The sequence below is a fragment of the Corvus cornix genome, chromosome 3, assembly GCF_000738735.6.
Source record: "Corvus cornix cornix isolate S_Up_H32 chromosome 3, ASM73873v5, whole genome shotgun sequence".
NCBI classification, from domain to species: Eukaryota; Metazoa; Chordata; class Aves; order Passeriformes; family Corvidae; genus Corvus; species Corvus cornix.
In genome coordinates, this window is record NC_047056.1 from 24,601,601 (window position 1) to 24,624,732 (window position 23,132).

The 23,132-nt window shown below is 37.5% G+C and overlaps 1 protein-coding gene across 1 annotated transcript in view; it reads right to left on the bottom strand.

The window, feature by feature from the left end:
* Positions 1-778: 778 nt before the first annotated feature.
* Positions 779-23,132, bottom strand: part of HAAO (3-hydroxyanthranilate 3,4-dioxygenase) — a 35,424-nt gene continuing 13,070 nt past the window's right edge. The window contains exons 3-10 of the mRNA XM_010393668.4: positions 22,156-22,239; positions 20,466-20,572; positions 17,546-17,635; positions 16,802-16,845; positions 5,498-5,643; positions 4,324-4,392; positions 2,408-2,490; positions 779-1,799 (exon numbers count right to left, since the gene is read on the bottom strand). Coding sequence (XP_010391970.1) covers positions 1,721-1,799; positions 2,408-2,490; positions 4,324-4,392; positions 5,498-5,643; positions 16,802-16,845; positions 17,546-17,635; positions 20,466-20,572; positions 22,156-22,239 — 702 coding nt within the window. The 3' untranslated portion in view covers positions 779-1,720. The remainder of the gene's footprint in view (positions 1,800-2,407; positions 2,491-4,323; positions 4,393-5,497; positions 5,644-16,801; positions 16,846-17,545; positions 17,636-20,465; positions 20,573-22,155; positions 22,240-23,132) is intronic.

Below are 23,132 nucleotides of genomic sequence, written 5' to 3' on the forward strand. Positions count from 1 at the left end.
TTAATTTTTATTCTGAAAGTTCCATGGTTTTCAGTGCCTCTGAGTGGATGAAGAGCTGCTGATTATTCCGGATATTGTTCTACATGTTGCTGTGTTTTACTCACTTATCATTCAGTGTGAAATATGGAAATATTTCTGTGATTACCCTGTAACTGCTGGACTAAAGATATAACACTTTGGTACCCTAGATCCCTCAATCATAGATGTTCACTTGAGTAGTCAGTTCTGCAGACACATAAACACACCAGTACCAATGGCAATCAGAAAAAAATGACTCCCTTGTTCAAAGGGAATGTTACAGCTCCTTTTCATGTGTGTGACAGCTCCCACCTATTACAGCCTTAACGACTGGGTTCAGCTTTTCGAGTTAGGCTCCCTGTTAAGGTGGATGTAGCAGAATTTTGCTGTATGCTTTGCTAGAAAAGCTGCTGGTGTTAAGTATAAGTTATAGATTAAAGCCAAGCCACATGTGTCTTCTTCATGAGAAGAATGAACACTTGAATAAAACACATATGACATCTCAGTTTAATGAGCTTTGTAGGTGATAGATTAAATAAATATTTTTCTGTAATTAATTAGAATTTTAAAAATCAAGGAGTGGTAACTTTTGCTTTCTCAAATGTTTAATTGATAATACCTGCAAGTATATAAGCAACCTGTTTTCTGATGTTAACAATGTGAAGGATAATTAAATAAAACCAAAACCCAAACCAAACAAAAACCCTTCTGAAGAGTTCCTAGAATAAAAGCAGCAAAATATAAATTGACATTTATTTTTTCTGCAAGAAACCTCATTGTTTGAAAAGAAGCAGCAGTTAATAGAAACTGATTATAATAATTTTTCTGCTCTCTTATCCCCTAACACACCTCTTAAAACTACTTTGACTGGAGAATTCTGCTGCATAGGAGCACACCCGTGACCCAGCTGCTCCTGTTTAGTCCTATTGCAGTGCTATGTTCCTGGCAGTGTGCACACAGCATGCAGCATGGCATGTGTGGGGTACTGCTGATCACTGATGGATACTGCACTGCTGGATCTGGGAAACTGGGAATAACTTGTACCTTTAGCAAGTACAGTGGTGGACTAAGTAATGCTTGATGTTGTTGCAGGTACTGCTTCCCCATTTACTAATGCACCTTCCTCTCTTTCACAAAGCACTGAGATTCTCAAGCAGTGCAGCAGACAGGGCCTTTAAAAAAACCAAACAAACTTTCAGCCAAAGATCTCAGAGGACCTGTGACCTACTATCAATTAAATCTTCCCTGGAGCTGGGCTGTGTAGCTAGCATTGTACTAATTTATTACAAATGAAAAATTTGATTCAAAGAAATAAAAACTGTTACCTAAGTAATATAACCGTATCGGTCTCATCTCCTTTTCTACCTCTTGTGGCAGAGACTTGGATTTGAAAAGCCTCTCATTTCTTCTAGACAGTATCATGTATTATTAGATAAGTAATCCTGCTACTTGGATATGTTGTCATTTCCTTTCAGATAAAATCAAACATAATACTAGATCTTAAAGTTTTAGCAAAATTTACAATCAGTAATATTTTTCAACTACCTGGGGAAAAATGTTTAACTGGGCACAGCACTTGACTCTACTTAATTCAGTGTAATCATTGTGCTAGTGTATTCAAATTTCCAGGCATCCTGAGTAAAAGATGATTAAGATAAGTAGGTTACAACTTGGTTATCATCAAAGCCAACTGACACAGGAGTTATGTATAAGGCTGCTTGCGTTTTGGATCCTGAGCGATGCAGAGAGCAACACATTCTTCTGCTCTTTTCCAGCAATACCTGGAAGAATGGAAAGAGAGATGATCCAATGGATCCAAGGGAATTACACACTCAAACCAACAAATGAAACCTTGATGCTATTGAAGAGCTTTTGCCACGCTCCATATCTTCCTTTTCATTCTCTCTGGAAGCTATTTTCCTTTATGTATATCACATGTGTCAAGGCTATGATACGGCTGTATGCATCCTACTTCAGGAACAGAGCTGTATTCTCAGCCTGAACCCCAAAACTTCCTGCATTGATGTTGCCTAAGCCTGGTCTGATGCTTCAAGAATCTGCTGTGAGTGCCAGTGGGTGGATACATGCCATCTATCTTTGTGTGGTCTTCTGCATGCTGCATTTTCTTGGTTGTGCTTATCCTTTTTATTTATTTATTTTAATTTTCTCCAGCTTTTATCATAAGAGGTGAACTAGAATGAATGTCTGGCTTTTCCTCCTGAAAACACTTTTGCCCCGAGAAATAGCAGAGGCTATTGCAGATCCTGCATTCACAGATGCTGTGTTTCTGCACCAGTGATGCCCAACATGGTGTAGAATTGAATACACAGAATTTATGTTGCTGGAAGCTGGGAAATCATGCACTGAACCACTGTTCATCTCTACTCACGTAGACTGGGCACGGACAAGCAGGCTGTCACCAGCAGACAGAGTCAGGGTTTTACCATCCATGGCAACAGTTGATGTCCCCTCCTGAAGGGAAAGAAGGCTTTCAATTTTCCATGTCCTGTCCCCAGCAGAAAGAAAGCACTGCAAGTGTGGAAATCTTTCCCACTGAAAGAACACCTCAAACCTGCTCTGTTTCATGAGGTCTAGCTAAATATTCAGTTGATCTTGCCTAACGCTATAAGCATAAATAAAAATATGTTTCATTGTTCCCCATTGTAAAGCAGCAGTCTGTTGCCTGATTCTTGGGGTACACAGTCACCAATCTAACCTAGCAGCCTGCAAGTTGGGACAGCTCCAGAAATTAGAGAGAGAATCTTCCAGAGTAGTTCAAGCTCCTCTTCTGCTTTTCTGGTTCCTGAAAATCAGGAAGCAGAAAAGTCTTGAATGGCAGTTCACAAGTCAGCAGGAAGCTGATTGAAATTGCTAAGAGTCCATCCATATTGGAATGGACTAGTTATCATCTTGTTAAGCAGGGGAGCCAGGTTCTTTCCAGCCATAAGGTCTTGATTCCACAGGCTGATGTAAGCTGCAGTGTAAACAAATGTCTTTTGAGATTATTGTGTCTTTAATTAGTATTTGGCAGTCCCTGTGAATTTCAACAGAAGAGTAACTAATAGAAATATCTGCCTCTCAAGCTAGCCTGACTTGTGTAAGCAAAAACAAGCTTTTCTCTGTTTTTCCTTTGGGTTGCAAATGTATTCTAGAAGCAAGTTGAATGAAGGACATCTGGATCACCTGTGACTGTAATTTAGAATAAACAAGTTTTCAGACCTTATTAGCCTATTCTATGCGATTCCAATTTGACTTCTGTATGAGGACAAATGTTTCAAGGCATAACTAAGAGGTGATGTTGCTTTATTGCTTGGAGGCATTCTGATATATTTACAGGGTATAGCCTAGGTAGGGTGTATTAAAACCCCCAGCAAGGATGGATGCCAGTATCTCTGTCATCAACATACATGACTGTCATGGGGTGGCTTTATGATGTGTATCCCATATTGCTGCCCTATGCCCAGAAATTAATTTTGTGCCTTTCTATGCCTTTAAACTGAGCCTGAGAGGGAGGAGGAAAAACTGAGCAAAACTTCTTCAAAGCAGTTTGTAGCTTGTTCAAGGTCACACAGAGATAGAGACAGCTCTCTGCATTCAGCTGTGGCAGGAGAGCGAGAGAGGAGGGAAGCACCCAGCTTGCCTTCTTTCCAGCCAGCTTTCGGCCAGTTTTTCAGCTCCTCTTCCTCCAGAGAGTTGAACTTTTGTTTTCCTGGGACTTCATTTTTCCCCCCCCCCCCCCCCCCCCCCCCCCCCCCCTTTTTTCTGCTGGATGGTTTCAACATCAAAATACCTCGGGAGGAATTTCCACCGAGGCCTTGGCCCTGGAGGTGGGCCCGCCACCCTGTCCCAGCTCCAAGGAGGGAGAGGGAAACTATAGAAGGACTCTGAAATTTTCCCAGGTTTTCTCTCTACAGCGAGGGGTTTTATTATTTAGCATTATTATCCTTTTCCTGTGTATTTGTTAAACAAATAGTTTTTATCTCTTTCACTTTCCTTTGAGGAAAATTTATTTTTTCCCGAACCTGGTGGGGGTGGGCTGGTTATAAGCTGCCTTTTATCAGAGGATATATTTCTAAATTTGGCCAAACCAGCACAATGATGAGGAAAAAGAGGCTATTTTTATTGTGGCAGTACTTTACAGTTATTTTTCATTACAGTTTAATGCTGAAAGGTAGTGCCTATTGGTGATCTTTTCTATGTAAAGGAAGGTAATCATCCCAGTTTCTGTTGCTAGAAGGCTTTACTACTGTTCACTCTGAACTGAAACATGAACTCATCAGTTAACAAGTGTGAATTGCCACATACCAGCTGCCATATCCAGATATCCGAATTCTTTTTACTTTTCTCAGTTGTTCCTGGTCCATAAGCTATAACCTTGAAAAAAAAAAAAAGTAAGAAAAATAATGGTTTCATCCAAGTGGCCAAAGTGTCCATAGTCATCTTCCAACAGCATTTAAAACATTCTATTTTTACAGGGGAATATTCATAGAAGATGACGTTATTTTTACAGACATTAAAATTCACACTGTTTGGTATTCTCATATTGATTCCTACTGATAAAAAGGGAACTGATCACACCTGCCACTCCTTATGCTCCTCTGCATCCTCGCTTATCTATTCCTTCTGCCTCCTCCCACTCTCAGTTTTGCATCTATATGCTTCCTGCTTCTGTTCTTGGAACAGGCACTTCCTCCTCATGAACTCTGGGCCCTGTCAAGAGCCTGTTGAAGTAGAAAAGTTTCTTCCATTAACATTAAAAAAGCTGCAGACAGGACTTCATCTTTCTCATTTTCTGCACCCTCTGTGTTATTCCTGACATTCCCACACTGTCACTTTGCTGTCATCTGTATTGGATGCTATGGAGTGTGACTCCAAGTAATTCCAGGGAAGAATATGTTTTGTAAACATCACGCATACAGCACAGATATCAAATGCTGACAGCTTGATTTACACTCAAACTAGGCTGTGTTTAACTAAGCTGTGAAGTGCAATGTTTTAGGGCAGCTCAGGCTATCTGGTGCTGTCCAGTTTTTTGTTTCCACTTTATATAGATTGAGGGGGAAGAAAAAAAGGGTATTTACACACTCAGATTAGACTTGGACCATGAAATGCTGCTCAAACACATAGAGAAGCTGGACACACTTGAGTAGTTATTTGCATCACACTAGTGCTTCTGATTTGGGAAATAGGGGGAGAGGGACAGGGGAATGGCGTGAAGGAGATGTTTTAATCCCAAAGGAAATGAACATAAATAAAGTTCAGGTTGATTCTGTAAGTGGAAGGAAAGAGCTAGAAAGCCCCTGCCCTAAGCTAGTCAAATCAATGGACCAAAACCAGGTACTTCTGTCGGGGTGCATAACTTTATCTGCTGACTATATATTGTTCCCAGGCCTGGATTCACTCAGTCTGAACAGTAGCCACCAATTATCTGTACCTTTAAAACTATCCCTCTCTTTTCAGAGAAATTAGATCCCCCTACCTCTGTTTCAAAGTTGTCTCCGAACATACTCAAGGATTTCTTCTGTTTTATTTCACCGCGATGATCCTTTAACCAGCTCGAGAAAGAAAATGGCTCCATTACGGAGCTGGAATTCAGTGGGAAAGGTGTTTCTTTCAGAAGTTCATCTGTAAGCAAGGCAGAGGGCTATCAGTGATACTTGCTTCCCTTGGTCTTTGCAAACATTTTACTTGAGGGATCATTTTACAGATGCTGTCTAGCTAAAAGTCAGTTGTAACAGTCAGCAGTGCTATGGTCATTATCAGGACTTTTTGAGATTGTAAAATCATATGTTATTTGTGTGTCTTTATGGAGTGAATGCTTCAAAGATGTTGTCAACTGTGTATTCAAACAGTATGCAATGCACTACCTAGTTCTTCCTGGCATATTCCTCATTCTCTTTCAGACCAGCTTTTGCACTGGTAAAATATGATGTATCATCTCTGAGTCTTTGTTCATATCATATCCCTCTAAAAGTGGGCTTGGGCCTATAGAAGCAGCTTATTCTACATCTCTCACATAGTTAGTACTGGCTTTTATGTTTCTTCTCCTCTATGTGCTTTTACATACATCGACCACAGTGAAGCAAACAGATTAGTACAACCTAAAATTTAATACAATGTATTTTTTGTGGTGTTCTTGGAGTTGTATCTGGATTTAATCTCCAGTAATTCTCCTTCATAAATGATTTGATTTTAAAATAGCTGGAGGTCTAATTGCAGTATCAGTATAGCTGGCAAAATTCAAGATTCGTGCTGCAAGTTGCTGGTATATGAAATGAGCTTTAGTTATTTACCAGCTCACAGTGAAGTGCAGAAACAGAGAAATTGCCTTGGTGATTCTAAGTAGTTTGTTCTGAGATGCCATGGGGGAACAACCATCGAGGAATTTCAAGCAGTAATGCCAACCAGCTGCTGGAAAACTCCCTGGATGGTTTGCTCCCAAATGTATTGTGGTAATAAACTCACAGCCAAATCTTAGTCTCGCTGCTAGTAATAGAACAGCTCTTTCTTAAGTATTTGTGTATTTACTATGCTCTGCAGTGTTTTGAATGTATCATTTCAGTTTTTCATTAAAGACCACTTTGTACACAGTTTTTGAACCATATGTGGGAGGGTCAGTGCATCCAAGGGATAGCAGTGCACTGAAAATGCTGTTGCTGTTCATGGGATCCCAGTAAGCACTGAGTGCACCCATCTCTAGATAATCTGGGTGGGATCCTACCCCTTTTGCTGTAGAAAGTTTTTCTCTTCAAATTTCTTCTCCATTATATTGGGAGGTTTGACCTGAAAACCCCCTGTGGTCCCTTCCAGCCTCACCCATGCTGTGATTCTGTGATATTAAAATAACTATATTTTTAAAATTAATTTCTCTTGGCAATGCCTCTTTCAGGAAATTTTGAAAGTAATCTGAAGAAATCTGCAGCAAAAGAAGAAATTTTTTTGTTTGAAAGCTTTTTTTTCCCTACTTTTACATTATTTAACTCAAATATTAAAAACAAATTTTACTGAAAAGCAAACTCCTCCAGAGAAACTAAGCACCACCAAAAGAAAAAAAAAAGTCTTTATATTTATTTTAATCTGGATTTGTAAGCATTAACAAGATATAGTCTTGAACGTTCTATATCTTATTGTCTGATAACTAAAATGCAGTGTTAAGATATTTGGTGATTCATTTTTGGTGCTTTATTTTTCTCACTGCAATATGACTGGGGCTTTTTTCCTTAATTTTCACAGGTTTATCAAACACCCATTGGAGGTAATTAGGAACACATACACACTTTGTCCTTAAATTATGGATATGTGCAAATGAGGCTGCATTGGAAAATTGCTTTTTTGACTAGGGACTGATATAAAACAAAGGTTTAAAATATTATGATATACATTCAGACACAGCAGAGGAGGAAAAGAAAAGAAAATTTATCAGAAATTTTATGAGAAGGTACTCAGTACAACTGGTGTTCCAAAACACATTAAAATATTTTGTTCTATTAATAGTCAAAATCATTACCAGTTGTGTTTGTTCGTTTTATTTTGTTATCAGGACAAAACTCATCATTTGAATTTAGAAAAGTTTCTTGTAGTTTTGGAGTACAAAACAGTTACCCATTGGTAGAGCTTTCTACTAAAATGCATGTCCTAGCTGAGAGAGGTATGTTGGCTTTTGATGGTGGGTTTTTTGTTTGTTTGCTTTTAAAACACAAAAACCATATTGCACCTGGTAGGATAAGAGGCAAATAGTGAGATATCAACAAATACTGAGATGCCATGAGTATCCTGCTCAACTTGGGGAATATTTCTTCTCCACACTTTAAAAATTTCAGCATCTGACAAGTAAGTTCAGACTTTATGTGCTGGAGACTGAGTAGCAAAAAGCTGAGTCTCAAGGATGGGCACTGTGGTATTTTAGGCAAGCAGAACTATGAATGTTCCCCCTGAGTTGCAAGGAATTTGGGGGAAAAAGCCAAAGTACTTCTTTATATTTTGACCAAGAAGCAACACAAATCAACAATAAGTCTAAGTTTACATCTTAACTTCTGTCTCTTACTCTCCATAAACATAATTTTGCTATTTTCCCCTTTGTGCTTATCTCTGAATCCAGTTGCCCCGATCACCTGGGACAACACACACGGGACAACAGCACAGAGTGGCCTGTGCCTACTTGGGGCCAGTGTAAAGTGTAATACATCCTTCACTGTCCTTTCTTGCTTGTGATAAACAGGCACTATCTAACAGTTTCATTTACTTTCAAGTAAAGGCGGACTTTTCTTTATTTTGACTTTTAAGTTCCTCAGTTTAAGAGCTTTTTTTGGACACTTGTCTTATCAGCAGGCCCTGGCCTGCGATGGGGTTTTGGCTTAATACTACTTTTGATGTTAATGACGCTTGCCCAGCGACAGCATAATGGCCTTTGACAACTGTGCCTGCATGGAATTAACCTTTTAGTGTGACCCAGTATGATGATTTGATTCTGTTACTGCAGAACAAATGAGAGAGCACAGTGGTGATGAGGTACGTGACACATGTGTGACATTTCAATAGACAACTTGACTGAGTCCTTATTTAACCCCGATGCTGATCCCTTGCATGATGCTAAAAGCTGTAGGTGTCCTAATGCTTGTGGACTTGAGCTAACAAGCTACAATGAAGAGGATCCAATCTCTTGCAGTTCCACATATACTGAAGCCTGGTGCTTCTAAAGGAACTGAGTATTTCTAATCAGGCTAAAGGCTTATATTTAGATATTGTTGCATATATTTCTGTTTTGCCTGTACGTTTCCTTTCAACAGTATCTGAGCAAGTGCAAGCCTGTGTTTCTGGAGTTCTGCTCTAGCAATACTGTGAGACAAGGAGACAACATGTTTAATGATGGTAAAGGTAAAAATGTGCCAGCAAAATGCAAGAAAATAGCACTTCTAAGCTAGTCAGCTAAAAGTTTTGTACAGGTTTTTCCAAGTAATATAACACCGAGTGGAACATCAAATCTAATATTTTCTTACTTTTTCAGACATCCATTTAAAAGTTCAATACTAAAGTCCATTTCTATAGATCATTACTATTAAAAATTTTTATCACAGCAATGTGTTCTTGATGGGGATTATAGTTTTTTTCAGGTTTTAATTACAATGTGATATCATGTTAAGCTGAAAAATACATTGTGTTTGCCAAATGAGTTTGTAAATATTTAAAAAAGGAAATTACAGGTTTTAGAGGAAGTTGACTTCAGTTAAACCATACTGAGACCGAGAATATTAAACTGGGCAAAAAAGGAGAAAACAGCTTGCAAGAAAAGAGCAAGTTCAATGTACAGGTAGTTACAGCCTCAACAGGGACCATCTAAAGAAGAGTTTGAGCTTGCTGAGAGTACTGTGTTTCTAATAGCAATAAAGAGAACAGGTAAAAAAGATTGCACTGACCTACTGGGTGTATGTGGTTGTGTTTGCTTACCCCAAACTCACATGTTGCATGGAAGGCCACCCTTCCCTTCCCTGGTGATGTCCGTAATCTTTCTTGTCAAGAAATCGGACTATCTCATTCTCTGAGTCTTTCTTGAGCCCTACTGTTCCCAAGCTCTTCACATAGCTCTTGTTTCTTCAAGATTTGTTCAAAGGAAAGAAGTAGTTAAGCACTTGAAATATATTTAAATAAAGTGAACTAATTGCATGTTGGTTTTTATGAAAAACTATCAGTGATGAAAGAGTCACTTCTAGACAGCATATTCTAGATGGAACAATGTTCAAATCTTTAAACCCTCTTATATTCTAATTATCTCACCATCCTAAGGCGCTGTGCTGCCTCAGAAAATAGTCTGTCCCTACATACTGTGGCTCCATCTCCATGCAAGGATGTGACACAGCCCTTTACAAATGGTGTCTCCCTCTACAACAGCAGAAGACATCATTATTCAAAGTGGAGTAATTGAATCCTCTTCATTTTTTCATCCTTTAACTGAGCGTAAAATGGTCCAGACTAGGGATAAAGAGTCCATGAATTATTTTAAAATTAGGTATTAATTTATTTCTGTACACTTTCTAATAATAATTTCCATCTCTTCAATACTATTTCATAATGAATAATTCCAGTGATAGAGTTTTGCAGCATTTCACATTTAATTTCCAATCCTAGCAATAATACATTCCCTGGGATGTTTTTCCCATATGTGCCTACCTAATTTCTATGAAAAAATCTGTTTTATTCTCCAAGTTAACAGAAATGTCAATGAGACTAGTAAGATTTTAATACCTCTGCAAATAAAACCTGTGAAATGAGGGAAGTAACTTCAGACACCTGGGTTTGAAAAAACAAGTAGTTAGACCAGTCCATATAAAAATCCAGAGTGAAAGCACTGACAGTGAGTGATTACTTTGAAGGTTGTTGGTTCATTTCCCTGTCGTTGAATATAGATGCAGAAACATTTAGTTGAAAATACAGCACTCACTTGGTGCAATCGTACATTTCCCTGTGTAACTGTATTTGTTTTTGTAGCATGCCCTGAGAATTGGCATGACTGCTAATTTATGACTTGTCCATGTAATTATTTCTAGGCACATTTTTCTTTGTGTCATTAAATCTATGCTGGAAACTGAACAACTTTTTTTTTTTTTCTTTCTTTCTTAATTGAAACTAAGATGTTTGATGAGGAAAGCTTTGAAAAATATTTTTGTAATATAGAAATAGAGTTTTTCAAAAGGAGGTATCATCAGTCGAAGGAAAGGAATAAATTAAACCAAAAAAAGTCACTATTTAGGCCATAATTCTTTTTAATGGTTCTTCATGATGTAGCTAGGTTATTGTAATTAAGAATGACAAATTGTATTGAGAAATGCTGTCCATTTTTCCAATCCCAAAATAAAGAATCTTAATTTTGTTTCTGAATCTGCCTTTTATAACTGTGGACATTTCATTAATCCTCTTTGTATGTAACTTCGGTTTCCATAGAATAGGAATAGGATATTTCATTATAACATGAGTTAAGACCTTGCTCTATTGGTGAGACAATGATTTGTATAGCATGTGTGAGCTATTACCACTAAATAGCTTTAGAAACACAAGTGAAAATGTCAGATGAACTCCATTAGTGAGTTTTCTGTTTCAGATGTTGCCATCTGGGGAGCATTTAAGAGCGTAAGGAAGAAAGAAGCTACTTTATTAGAGAGAATGTACCTGCTGTGAAACTGCTGAGCTTTATAGCTCTTAAATATTTCTTATTTTTTTCACAAAAGTCTGAACAGAAAGGAAAACAACTTTATAGGGAATGTCTTCCTATTTCTCTGATAGGTTTATTATGTACATTATGCACTAAAGGTTGGTAGTTGCTTGATTCACATGCTGAAGCATTAGGAGAGCTCCCAGAGCCTACAGTTTATGTTTTGCCCCTCTATGAGGAGGCTCACTTGAGAATATTGAGGGAGAAGCAGATTTCTTACTGAAGACTTTCTCAGGGGGTTTTTTTGGTGTTGGCTTTAGCAGTTCTGGACTCTAGGAGCCTAATGAACTTTTTGGCTCCAGAGAATGTGCAGCCTGCAGTCCTGGGTCTTGGATGATACATTGTAGTTTGGAATTAAAAAGCTCAGTAGAAGTTTTCATATGGAAAATTATAGCAGCCATACTCCAGACATGGTAGTCCTACTTTATTTCTGTATTTAATATTGCTGACTTAGGTTGGTCTGTCTGAGTAGTTCATTTTCAGTATGAGCTCTGTACTCATTAGGGACTGATGTAGAGTAGAAAGTATTTAAATATGAGGGGAGGGGAAATAGATGAAGCCAGTGAGAGGTAACATGCTTATAAGAATTAAAGGGTTATATTATATGGCTCTATTCCCTTCTTCCACCTAAATACCCTTTGCAGTTTATGTGCAGCTTCAGGAGAGATATAATCATGACTTGGAAGTTACTTAAAGGATCTACATATGACAGGCTAAAGATGAATAGTGTATTTATGTGGTCATTGTCAGAAGAGAGCAATGAGGATGATACAGGAAAGGAGAACATTCACATTGTTGATAAAAGTTACAGAGATGGTGTTTTGGAGAGCTGTATAGTGTTGATGGGTCTAGACAGTTTAAAATTATTAAGTCTCTGTATTGGTTTGAATACTGTCCTGTCCTGGAGACCTCCTGGTGGCTGTTTGAAAAATAAATGCCATAGAGGCTTAGTCTTTAATATCTAAATGCTCATATGCTGGGTTTTTTAATACAAGTACTCAGGGCAGAAAGAAGTACTGTATTATAGAAGAGGAGTGATCTATCTAGGCATGCTGGAAGTCCTTAAAATGAGAGAAAAGGAATCAAACAGTTCATTTTCTAAACAGGTGCATAGCAAATAAAATTTATGTTCAAAATTAGCATTCTTTTTAAAAAAACAAAAAAACAAAAAATGGAGACAGTATCTTTAGAATTATTTCAATGTACTTAAAACAGAAAAGCACAAATATTTATACAGTTATTTTAAGTTCAAAAGCATGGCCCTGTATTTGCTCTAGTACAAATGAAGACAGAATTTCTTCCTGCCTGTTTTTAGTTTTCTGAGGTAGCTTTAATTGAATTAACATTGCTCACCAGCCAGTTAACTGAAAATAAGAAAAATTAGAAGACTAAAGATCTGCTTGTTTTTATATATCAGTGAAACAAGACTGAGCAGCAAATACTGTCTACACAGGTTCACTGGATTAGCTGCAGAGGATGACAGTACAGAGGCTGATTTTTATAAGGTAAGCTGAGCTTACCCTTATAACTTGTTTAATAGCACTGCTGAGACCACAAAACATTTACAGAGCATGCCCTAGGCTCTATGGTATTGCTGCTTCATTGACTGAAGAAAGTACCTTATTTTTCATACTCATTCAATTCCTTAGGTTTTGTTTGCCCTGAATCACAAACATAAAAATGTTCTGTATTCTAACCATGCTAACCAGATTCTTAGTCCAGATTGTAAATTACCCTAGATACACCAAATATCAATGAAAGTTTTGCTAGTGAAATCACTACAGGACTGTTTTTTTCTATTATAAATCTGCATGTTCACTGACAATAATGCTTTTATGGGAAATAAAATTTCATTGATAATTAGAAGCAGATTAATTTGGGTAAGCAAAAACCTGACATTCTACCTATACCGTAGATGTTCATGAAGTTCATTTTCAAACACACCTCACCTAGGAAAAAATTTTTTCTTGTAGTTTTTTTTCCCCATCAAATTACCCCTAAAAGAAGTCTGGATCATTTTGGGCATGGCAGGAAAAGCTTTTCAGCTTCTGGTTACTTCTGCAAATACTATTCAGCCATCACTGTTTACTAGAACTGAGGTTTCTCTGTCTGAACTGTCTCTTGTCCTCTTGACTAGAAAAGTGGGATGAAATAGATACATTGGGAGAATCTTGGTCTCAGGCTGATTCAACTGAAAGTAGCAAGAGTTGTTTTGATAACTATGATTCCTCATGTCAAAAGATATGCAAAGTAACCCAAACCAAACCATCTTGAGAGTTCCACGTATAGCCTATATCCTAAATATGTTCACATTTTTGATAAAAAAGAGGGGAGAGTATTGCCAAACTTTATTTCTACACATGGAAACAAAAGAGTCTAGTAATAAACTACAACACGGTTCCAGGGAAGATGCCTCAAGTAAGGATTGCATGCAATATATATTTCTGGTTATATTTTTCCTGATGGGACTTGAGTCCCTCTTCTGCTGTCTCTTCTTATACTCTGATTGCCCTGCTTTCAGAGGGACTTTCCCTGCTATTGGCTAAGCCAGAAGCCATAAATAAATCAAGAAAAGGTCTGGATTTAGGGCATTTTTTTTGTGTTGTTTATTTTTTTTTTATATGATGTTTTTTTAAAAGCGTTTGGAGCTTGATTGATTCCATTTACAGCTTTCCTCTATGAGTGAGCTGCAATCAAGGATTTCTTTGAAGATGTTTTTCTTCAAATTTATTCCATTTCTCTCTAAGAAGGTGAGGCACTAGTTCAGGCTTATGTAGAGAGGAACCTGAGAGTGCTTCAGCTGGCACTTTTAAACTGAGGGGATTCTGGATTTTCAGAAGAGAAACTGAAAAACAAGGCTGAAACTCCATCCTCTGCATAGGCCAGCACAAACAATGTTAAGATATGTGTTGAGTGAAACATCATGAGCAACTGGTGGTAGCTTTTTATATATTACAAATGCCATGCTGGTTTCTGAACTCTACTTCTTAAAAGAAAAGAAAAGTGAGCTGCTGAGGGAATAAATCCAAAGCATTATTTTTCTGTCAGCTGGGTTGCCTTCAGAAAGAACATATTAGCAGCTTACTTCTATCTCAGTCAAACTCTGTTTGATTTTTTTTTTTTTAACACTGTCAGTCTCACTGACAGTTACAGGAGAGATAAGCTAAAATTTTTGTAATTAAAAATGTGGGTTATTTTCCTCATGCGTAAGACATCACTGAGATGTTGAGCTACTTATTGTCCACGAAACCTGAAAACTGGAAAAAGAGAGCTGTTCCCCAGGCTGAAAACCTGCCAGGTAAATTACAAGAAAAGACCTTTTGTACTGGATTTATCAATACCAGTTTCTTAGAATTATTTGTTTAAAAAAAAGGTGTCAGGATATATTATAGCTTCTGATGGATTGTCATGTTTGTTTTTTAGCTCTAATCTTCTGCCAAAATATTAACAATATAAATCTTTAATGTTACTTTGCTTCTGCCCTAATTAATTTGTTACTGACATACAAACTCCTAGCCTGGTGAGGGATGCTTATTGAAAAACCACCATATTGAACAAGAACACTGTGTGATATGGTATTTTTTTTATTACAGCAGCATCTAGAGGCTTCATCTGAAATTATATTTTCTCTGCTAAACACTGTATGAACATACAGTGAGGCAGTATTTGCCCTGCCTAGCCCTCACACCCTCCATGCAAAAAAACCCCCAAAGAAACCAAACCACCAACACCCAAACATAGGTGACATGCTCAGACTAAACCACATTTTGATGGGGCATAGAAAGAAAAGTAAGATCTTGGAGACAACCTCATTTTGTTTAGAAGAAACATGGAGCCTTTTTCTGAGACTTACATTCCCCAGTCAGTCAAAGAACAAATGCTGAAAGCTGGTTCAGCAGCAAAGGTTTCAGGCAGGGTTTCTGACTGCTTTACCATTTCCTAATTGCAAGGAATTTAGGGTTGCTGCCCCATACAAAGGACTCTTCTGTTAACTTTTCATTTTGGCGACAATGTTTTAGTTAACTATTTTTAAGAACTTTGATGTTCATGCAAAAATCAGCTTAACCCAATTTTAGGATTTGAGCAAGAGCTTTGTTCTGTTATCGATTGAGATGGCAGACAGTGACTTTTTTTATGGTGACTATCAAGCAGAGAAATGGGATAGATGTGGAAATAATGTTTCACTGGAACATTTGTCTCAGAGCAATTCATAACAATCATCTTAAGATATTCAGGAATTAATGTGGAGATAAGGACAGCTGGTTCCAAAAACTTTTTAGAGAGGGGAAACTAAAATTTCTCTCCTTACAAGAGCTACAGAATTCAAGTTTTGAATGTGACTGGAGGATGACATTCAAGTTAGTCATGAGGTCAAGAGTAGCATAGCTGAGTGCAGTGCACCTAAGCCATACATACATTTCTTGGCTGGTGCAGGACATCCCTCAGTTGTCAGCACAGATGAGATAGCAGAGAGATTTGAAAGAACAAACCTAGCTGAGCAATGGGATTGACTGAACCAGTTAGCATTTGGCTAACTGGTATAGGAACTCTCCAGGAAGGAATCTCAGGCTCTCCTGCAGATTACACAGGCAGCTTCTGCTGTTCTTATGATGATTATCCAGGTGTCAATTAAGAACCTGGCAATGTCATGAAGACTTTCCAGGTAGCAGCAGAACTGACCAGGTTGCACCTAACTAAAGCCCTTCCAAAAGTCCATAGAGCCTGTTCCTGCAGGTGCAGAAATGTTGGTACAGTGTGGTCTTTTGTACATAGTTAAGACACAAGGGTAGTATTTTGGGCATAGTTTATGTTAAGCAATGCTGGGTACTCATGTAAAGCTGTGGGCCAGCAGGACTGTAAGATTTCAGCAAAACAAGCTTCCCACTGAAGGTGCTGTTGCAATATCCTTGCAATTGAGGCTTTTGTTGCCATGCAGAAAGCAACCATCATGTTTGAGAGATCTGATTCCTAAGGCCAAAACGAATAGATTGGTTTTCTAGAGCAGTCGCTTTCTCTATGTCTCTTTCCAACAGAGTTAAGTGGAGTTACAACTGGAGTATCTGTTCCAGTGTGGAATTTGCAATCATTAGCCACAACAGAGGCAAAATAAAAAATGGGGCAAGACAGCATGGAAATAAAATGTTAAACAGATCAGATCCTACAGGAGCTAAAAGCATCTGGCTTTCTCTAGGTTTCCCAAGAGTAGATCACAGTGTATAGTTATAGGTAAAGGAGTACAAGTAGGTACAGAGTGTATCAATTCAACTCACAAAAATCTCATTATGGGCAGTCAGAAGTGAAATTTTGTTCGTATAAGACTTGAAAGGATGGAGATACTAACATTTCACACTAGTATAGTTACCTGATAGGTGGTTATGATGGCATCACGTGACCAAGCAAGATGCTGTTGGTAATCATATATATGGAATTTCCTTGTGGTTGGGGTAATGAAAGGAATTACTTTCCAAAGTAACTTAAATTTACTCAATCAGAAAGAAAAACAGATACTTATTTTATGTGGTGAGAATCATTGCTATTCAATCAGCAACTGTTCTAGTTCTGAAATGAATTTGCATTTACCTGGGTTTGGTTTTCCAGTTTTATATTGCCTTGAATTGAAAAACCTGGAATAATTTAAACACAAGTAAAAAAGTCACATTAACAAAGGTAGGTTAACAAGGACTAGGCAGTAATACTGGCCAGTAAGTTTTGTGCTGAGAATGGATGTGCCAAATCCTCAGCTACTATCACATATATGCAAGACTATACCTATTTTACTGACAGAGGATTTGTCTGAAAGTCCTACAAGATTAATGTCACTAAACACTTCCCTTGTTCACCTTTAGCAACCACTTAACAAACTGATTAGTTAACGACATTCACTTGTTTCCTAGAAAGTAGCTCTCGACCAAATTTGCCAGTCCTGATTATTCGTAAATAATATCAATTAAAAGTATTTAGATTAAAGCAAGAATGAAAGAAGCCCTAAAGCAATTTAGTGCTTTTCCTAGATAACCTAGCATACATCAGTGTCAATTTTTCACCCAATTCTTTTTGCACTTAGTAGCAGTGCTTCTACTGGTCCAAAAAAGGGTGTTCCAGATGCATGTGTGAAACACTTGATTTCTCTTTTTTTTTTTTTAATCTGTTTTGATGAGTTTCAGGCATACAAGACATAATTAAAAATTTATAGAGCAGCAATTAACTTTTCACAAGTCTATGTAAAATGCAGCACAAATAGCAAATTAACGCTGTAAGCCACAGACTGACGAAGAGCTACAATATAATTTCAATTTTTTTTAATTTACAAAGGAAAAAACTTACTCTTGAATTATTGGTATAAGTTGAGTGCCAAGATCTTCACAGTGAAACCATTTTTCAAAGAGGACATTAGTTGATTCTCCAACATAGTATCTGATGAAGTAAACACATTAGTCAATCCTTTTATTAACTAACTGATCAGGCAGTTTCAGTCTTTTGAAGAAAATAGCAATTTGATGTTCTGTAGGAGCAATTCTCAAGCCTGGTGTAGTTTATTCTGAGGAATGGCTATTGGGGAAAGCTTTCTGTTTCCCTGGTTAGGTGACTTGATGGGTGGGATGCTCAAACTTCTGTGGAGTGTCTTGTAGTTCTGTTGATCACAGATAAGTCACCAAATTCCTTCAGCAACCTTTCCAGATTTCATCCTGGAAATGATTGCTGCCATAATCTCTTGGGACCAATAACTTTTACCTTGGATGTAGTTACTGCAAAAAAAACTGGACCCAACTACCATTTCCAGTAACTGCTTCCACGTACCTATGAGGTAAATACTCATATTTGAGAGTCAGCTTGCTTAATGACCATGCAAGGGCTGATAAGAAAACAAGGTGGCTTATGGACTTGTTTGTGAAAAATAGAAGGTTTTCAGCTACAGTCACCCCTCTGAAGAGGAATTTAGTGCTTCACTTGCATTATTTTTTGTCTCAACAAATAAATAAATTTTGGTGAGGTCAACAGGTCGAGGTTGCTGTATGGAATCAATATGGAACATCAATTGAATGAATCTATGGAACAGCAAATACAGAATTTACATTCAGATTTTTAAAAGACTGCCTAGACTGGCAAGGAATGATGATCCAGTACTGTCACTAATATTGTCACTGGTTTTGAAAAGGTCCTGTGTGTCTTTTAGGTTAAAGTTACTGGAATGTGCGTCTGAAGAGGAAAACAAGACTTAAGTAATTATCCTGTGCATATCTGCATGTTCTTTTCTGTCCTATGTATCTACACACATATTGTCCAGAAATTTTCTAAGAGCTCCCTGGCTCCTCAAGTTTTGCAAAAAGAGGATACACTGAAGAGAGTAACAATATCTATACCTCCAATATGCAAAAAGCTGTGCTACCAGCACAAATTCTGAACACAGACAATCTACAGAGCAGGGAGGTGCTGAAAATGTCTTGTTTGGTAAAGTATCCAACAATAGGACTAATATCAAATTTAGTTAGTTTTGTACTTATTTGCCATAGAATTAAGATTAGCTAGATCATTTTTCTAATAGCACAAGACATGTAATCATTACTTAGGCTGGAACACTGGGGTAGTCTACTTATGCTTCACTTGCACGGTAATCAGCATGCTGGGGGCTCTGATTTATGACTAAGGCTTGTAGACATGATAAATAATGGAACAGTACTACAGTATTAGACCTTGAGTCAGCATACTTCAAAGTGCATTATGATTTCCTCTTGTACAGTCTTTGCTGCAGGTGGCTGGTATTGAAAAAAGTATGAGAATATTAGAGGTTCTGGCTGTAAATTCCCCTCTCTCCCAGAAGCACACAGAGGGAAGGTAGCTTCAAAAGCATGACAAGATTGTTCACTTCCAAAACTTCGAGTGTCTTTATTCGTCACATCAGTGTGAAAACAAGGGCACTAAAAACTGCTAAGTGATTTGTTTTCAGACACGTGATTAGGTATTTTGAATTGAGGATGTGTTAATTTCCACCTGCAAGCCATAAGGTAGCTTTTAGTTTAGTTTCTCCATATAAGCATGCCTATATTGGAGTGCAAATTTCTAAATCAGCCTGGATCCCTAAAAAGGCATTCAGCATTTCTCTCTCTCATACCATTCACAGATTTCACATAATAGGTTGTTTAAGTTTATTTTACTTTACTATTTAAGTTCCTTTTTTACATTAATAATAACAATTTTTATCTAAATCACTTGCCATTTTTTTTCTAGCTCAGAATCTCTTTTAAATAATGTAAGTCCACGCAATCTACAGATCTGCAGTGAAAGGAAAATAAAAGAAACAAGTGCATAGGTAAACAATGCTTTAAATGAAATGGACTTGTTTTTAGCTTGGAATTTAATCATGTGGGTTTCTTGTCTTTAATGGTACCTTTCTTAGTTTCTTTCTGTAGCCTTTTTTGTTTGAATGAAAAAGTATGTCTTTCTAGCTCTGCCTACTTGCACTCTTCCTGTTGTGACACTGCCCATGCAACAATCAAAACTGTAGGTGAAAGGACAGGAACAGCACTTTACACGTATCACTGCAGTTTTAAGTCTTTACAAATTAGATAAACAGCTGTAAAGTTTGTTTAGTCAGTCATCTCTGGCTAATACCAAGACAGCTTTTCTAGATTGGCTAATGTTACTGTTGTGATTTGCCTTCTTAGACTTGTGAATTCCGTATGGACACAAAACAAAGCTTAGTTCTGCTCACACTAGAATAGAAAGCAAACCACTAACTTACACGAAGATGTTGTTCTCATAAGGCAATAAAATCTAGGCAGAGGTGTGTACAACATAGAAGGTCTAGCGGTGAGAAAATTCACTTTTGTTTCCAGCTTCCCACACATTTGATAAGAAAGCTGCTCTTCATCTTTTTGCTTTCAGTGCTTACAAAGGAATTAATATTCTGCTTGCCAGAACCGATAAAAAAATCTTTTCTGTTTGGGTTGTTAGAGAGCTCTGAGATCTTTTTTAAAACTTACAGCAATAGGTAGTACATAAGATTCCTATAGCCACAACATGCATTTAAGACACTTCAATATGTTCCTTGTTTAACTAAATCAAACATTAAATGATCTCTCTGTTTATATGTGTATAAATAAATAGATGTGTGGATAGAATTAGTACAAAATTGCCAGGGTAAATCTGCTAAATTAATAGCAAAGTAAAATACAGTATTGTATTGATATGAGAAGTTAGTTTTTATTATTAATTCCAACAGAGTAGTCAATATTTCATACTTCACCTTAGCCCATCAATTTCTGTTTTTAATCTTTCCCTCTCAACCACAAGACCCACAGTGTTTTCATATCTCTGAGGAGAATGAGGTATCCTGGCAGGTAGGAGGAACATCTGTTAAAAGAAATCAGAAAGCATCAGTGTCAGGAAGTTTGTTTTTTCCGTTGTCCTTTTCCTGCCCCTAAACCTGCAAAATCTTCTGTTCCTTGCCCCACTTTTCCCCTACTTTTTGTTGATCCTGTGTTGGTCCTTTGCAGCTACACCCACTGTGGTACCCACAGCCCCACAAACACTGTTTCTTGCTTTCTCTGTGACTGATGACACAGTGACTGCAATCAGCACTGCCTTGATGGAAGTCAAGTTCTCTCCTCCTGGTTTGATCATCATTGCTAAACACAATTGAAATGAAAATCTAACCAATTACTCATCTGAAATCTATAAACTGAGTGCAATTTCTGAGTAATTGAAATGGAAATAAAAACCCAAGTTTTTTGTCTGCTCAATAAAATGTGTAAACTAATCAGCCACGTGTATCCTTCCAACACAGTGAGCACCTCTGATTGCATGATGAGGAGTGCTATTCTCTCCGGAAACAATTAACAAATATGAGGGGCTATTTAGTCATGCAAGTGACAAAGTGAATAGGCAACATGTGAAGCTTATTACTGAAGTTTGAGAATAAACCCTTTCCTGGCAGCTCCCTGCACAGGAAGTTGGTAAGCCTGTATTCTTCACCACTACAGATGTCCTTCCAAGGCTGCACAGTCACTGCAGTTTCTCTGTCTACAAAACTGAGCTAATGACAGTGCCTCAGCAGTACCAGTGTCAGTCTTTGCACCAAGTATTGTGTGCTCCTTCTCATTAGTGCTTCTCTTACATGCCAAGATCTCAGCTAGGTGTGCTCCTTCAGTACGAAATGTAATATCAGAACCTCGTAGTTGGAAAATATAGTTCTGTTTCTTCAGACTTGAAAAAATCATAATACTTCTAATGACATCAAGCTATTGGGTTTAACATGTCTTCTATTATAGAGGCTGTCCCCACTAGACCTCATAATCCTTTCAAAGGCTTGAGTGCAGTCCAAGCTTGTGTCAATAACAATGAGTGGGAGTTGTAGTACATCTAACTCGTAGTAACACCCAGTATCTATTCATGCTCTCAGTAAAAGCACTGCACTCTATGCTTCAGCAAGTCTTCTACTACAACGAAAAATGGGATACATTTTATTAATAAATGGCTCTTTTAAAGCTGTCCTACTGTGGTGGTTGTAAGGCCTAGCTGTGAGGAGTAAAGAAGACTGAAAATATACGAATCATTTAAATTCCTAAGTTTAGGCAGTTTGCTTATTGGTGTGTGTGGGTGGGTAAGAGGTGTGCACCTGGCAATGTGTAAATATAAGACTGATCCAACTGAATTCACATGGCAGATCCCATGCAATGCAGGGGAATAAGAACTTCTCTCAGTATGTTCTGGACTATATGAATAGGCACCCCAGATGCTCAGAGAGATTTTTATCTGTATTGTAGGTTATTTGCAGGAAATTTTCTATACTACATTCAAGGTGGTTTTTTTTTTTTTTTCTTAAACCCTGATGTTATCTCTTGCACCACAGGGATAAATTGATTTCTAAATAATACATAAAACGTTCATTTAACATACTTATGTACAACTACAACAGAAGAACAATCCTGTTTTACCTCCCCTTCTCGGATGACAACATCTTTTTGTTTCCCATTTTCAATTATCTTCAAACACATATCTCCTTGAACCTGGTAAAAAAGCTGAAGAAATAAGAAAATAACATTAAGGCATCTACTTCAAAACATTCTGTATTTTATATTCTCTGTATAAAGAATACATATATAAATACATTCAATTTGCAATTGCAAGTATTTGCAGATTTTTTACTAACAATGACAGGCTTTTAAAGGCATCTGTTGCTTCTAAAAATGTTACAGAATATGTATTATTTTCATTATCTTACTAACAATTAACAAGCTATCCAAGAGGTCTGTAACAGCATATAGAGCTATCCTGTGCACCTGGTGGAATTCCATTGTGCTGGTTTTAGCCTTGGAAATACTTTTTGGAAGGCTCAGTAAAAGAGTTACATACAATGTGTGCATAAGGACAGAACCCCTGAACCCAAAATTCTGTCTTTGGTGACCTTTCCACAGCTGTTTTCAGACTAAAACCAGCTCTGCTTTGTGGGGGCTCTGAGGTGCTCAGGTCCTCGTGTTTCGTGACAGAACTGTGCTGTGATCTGTAAGCAGATCTGTATCTTTGACCTGAACTAATGGGCACATTTCTCTTGATTTTTATATAGTGCAGGGCAATAATATTTCCAAAAGTCACTTCTGCCATGCTTTCCATGTTCTCTTTACCACATCTAGAAACTAGATTGCTAGTGCAGGTGAAGTAGTCTGAAATACGATTCAAAGTCGGAACTATAATGAAAAAAAACCCCTTATTTATAGCAATTCACTGCAATTTCAGCAAAATGAAAAATAAATAGGGGAAAGAAGAAACCACTGAAGTATGCAAAAGCCCTGAACTAAACTCTTTGCAACATTAGAAAAGTTTAATCGATTTTTTAATCAACATTGTTTTTGAGAGTTTTGAAATATTAATACATGCCCCTGGAATTGAAGAAACACTTCTGTGAACATGAGAA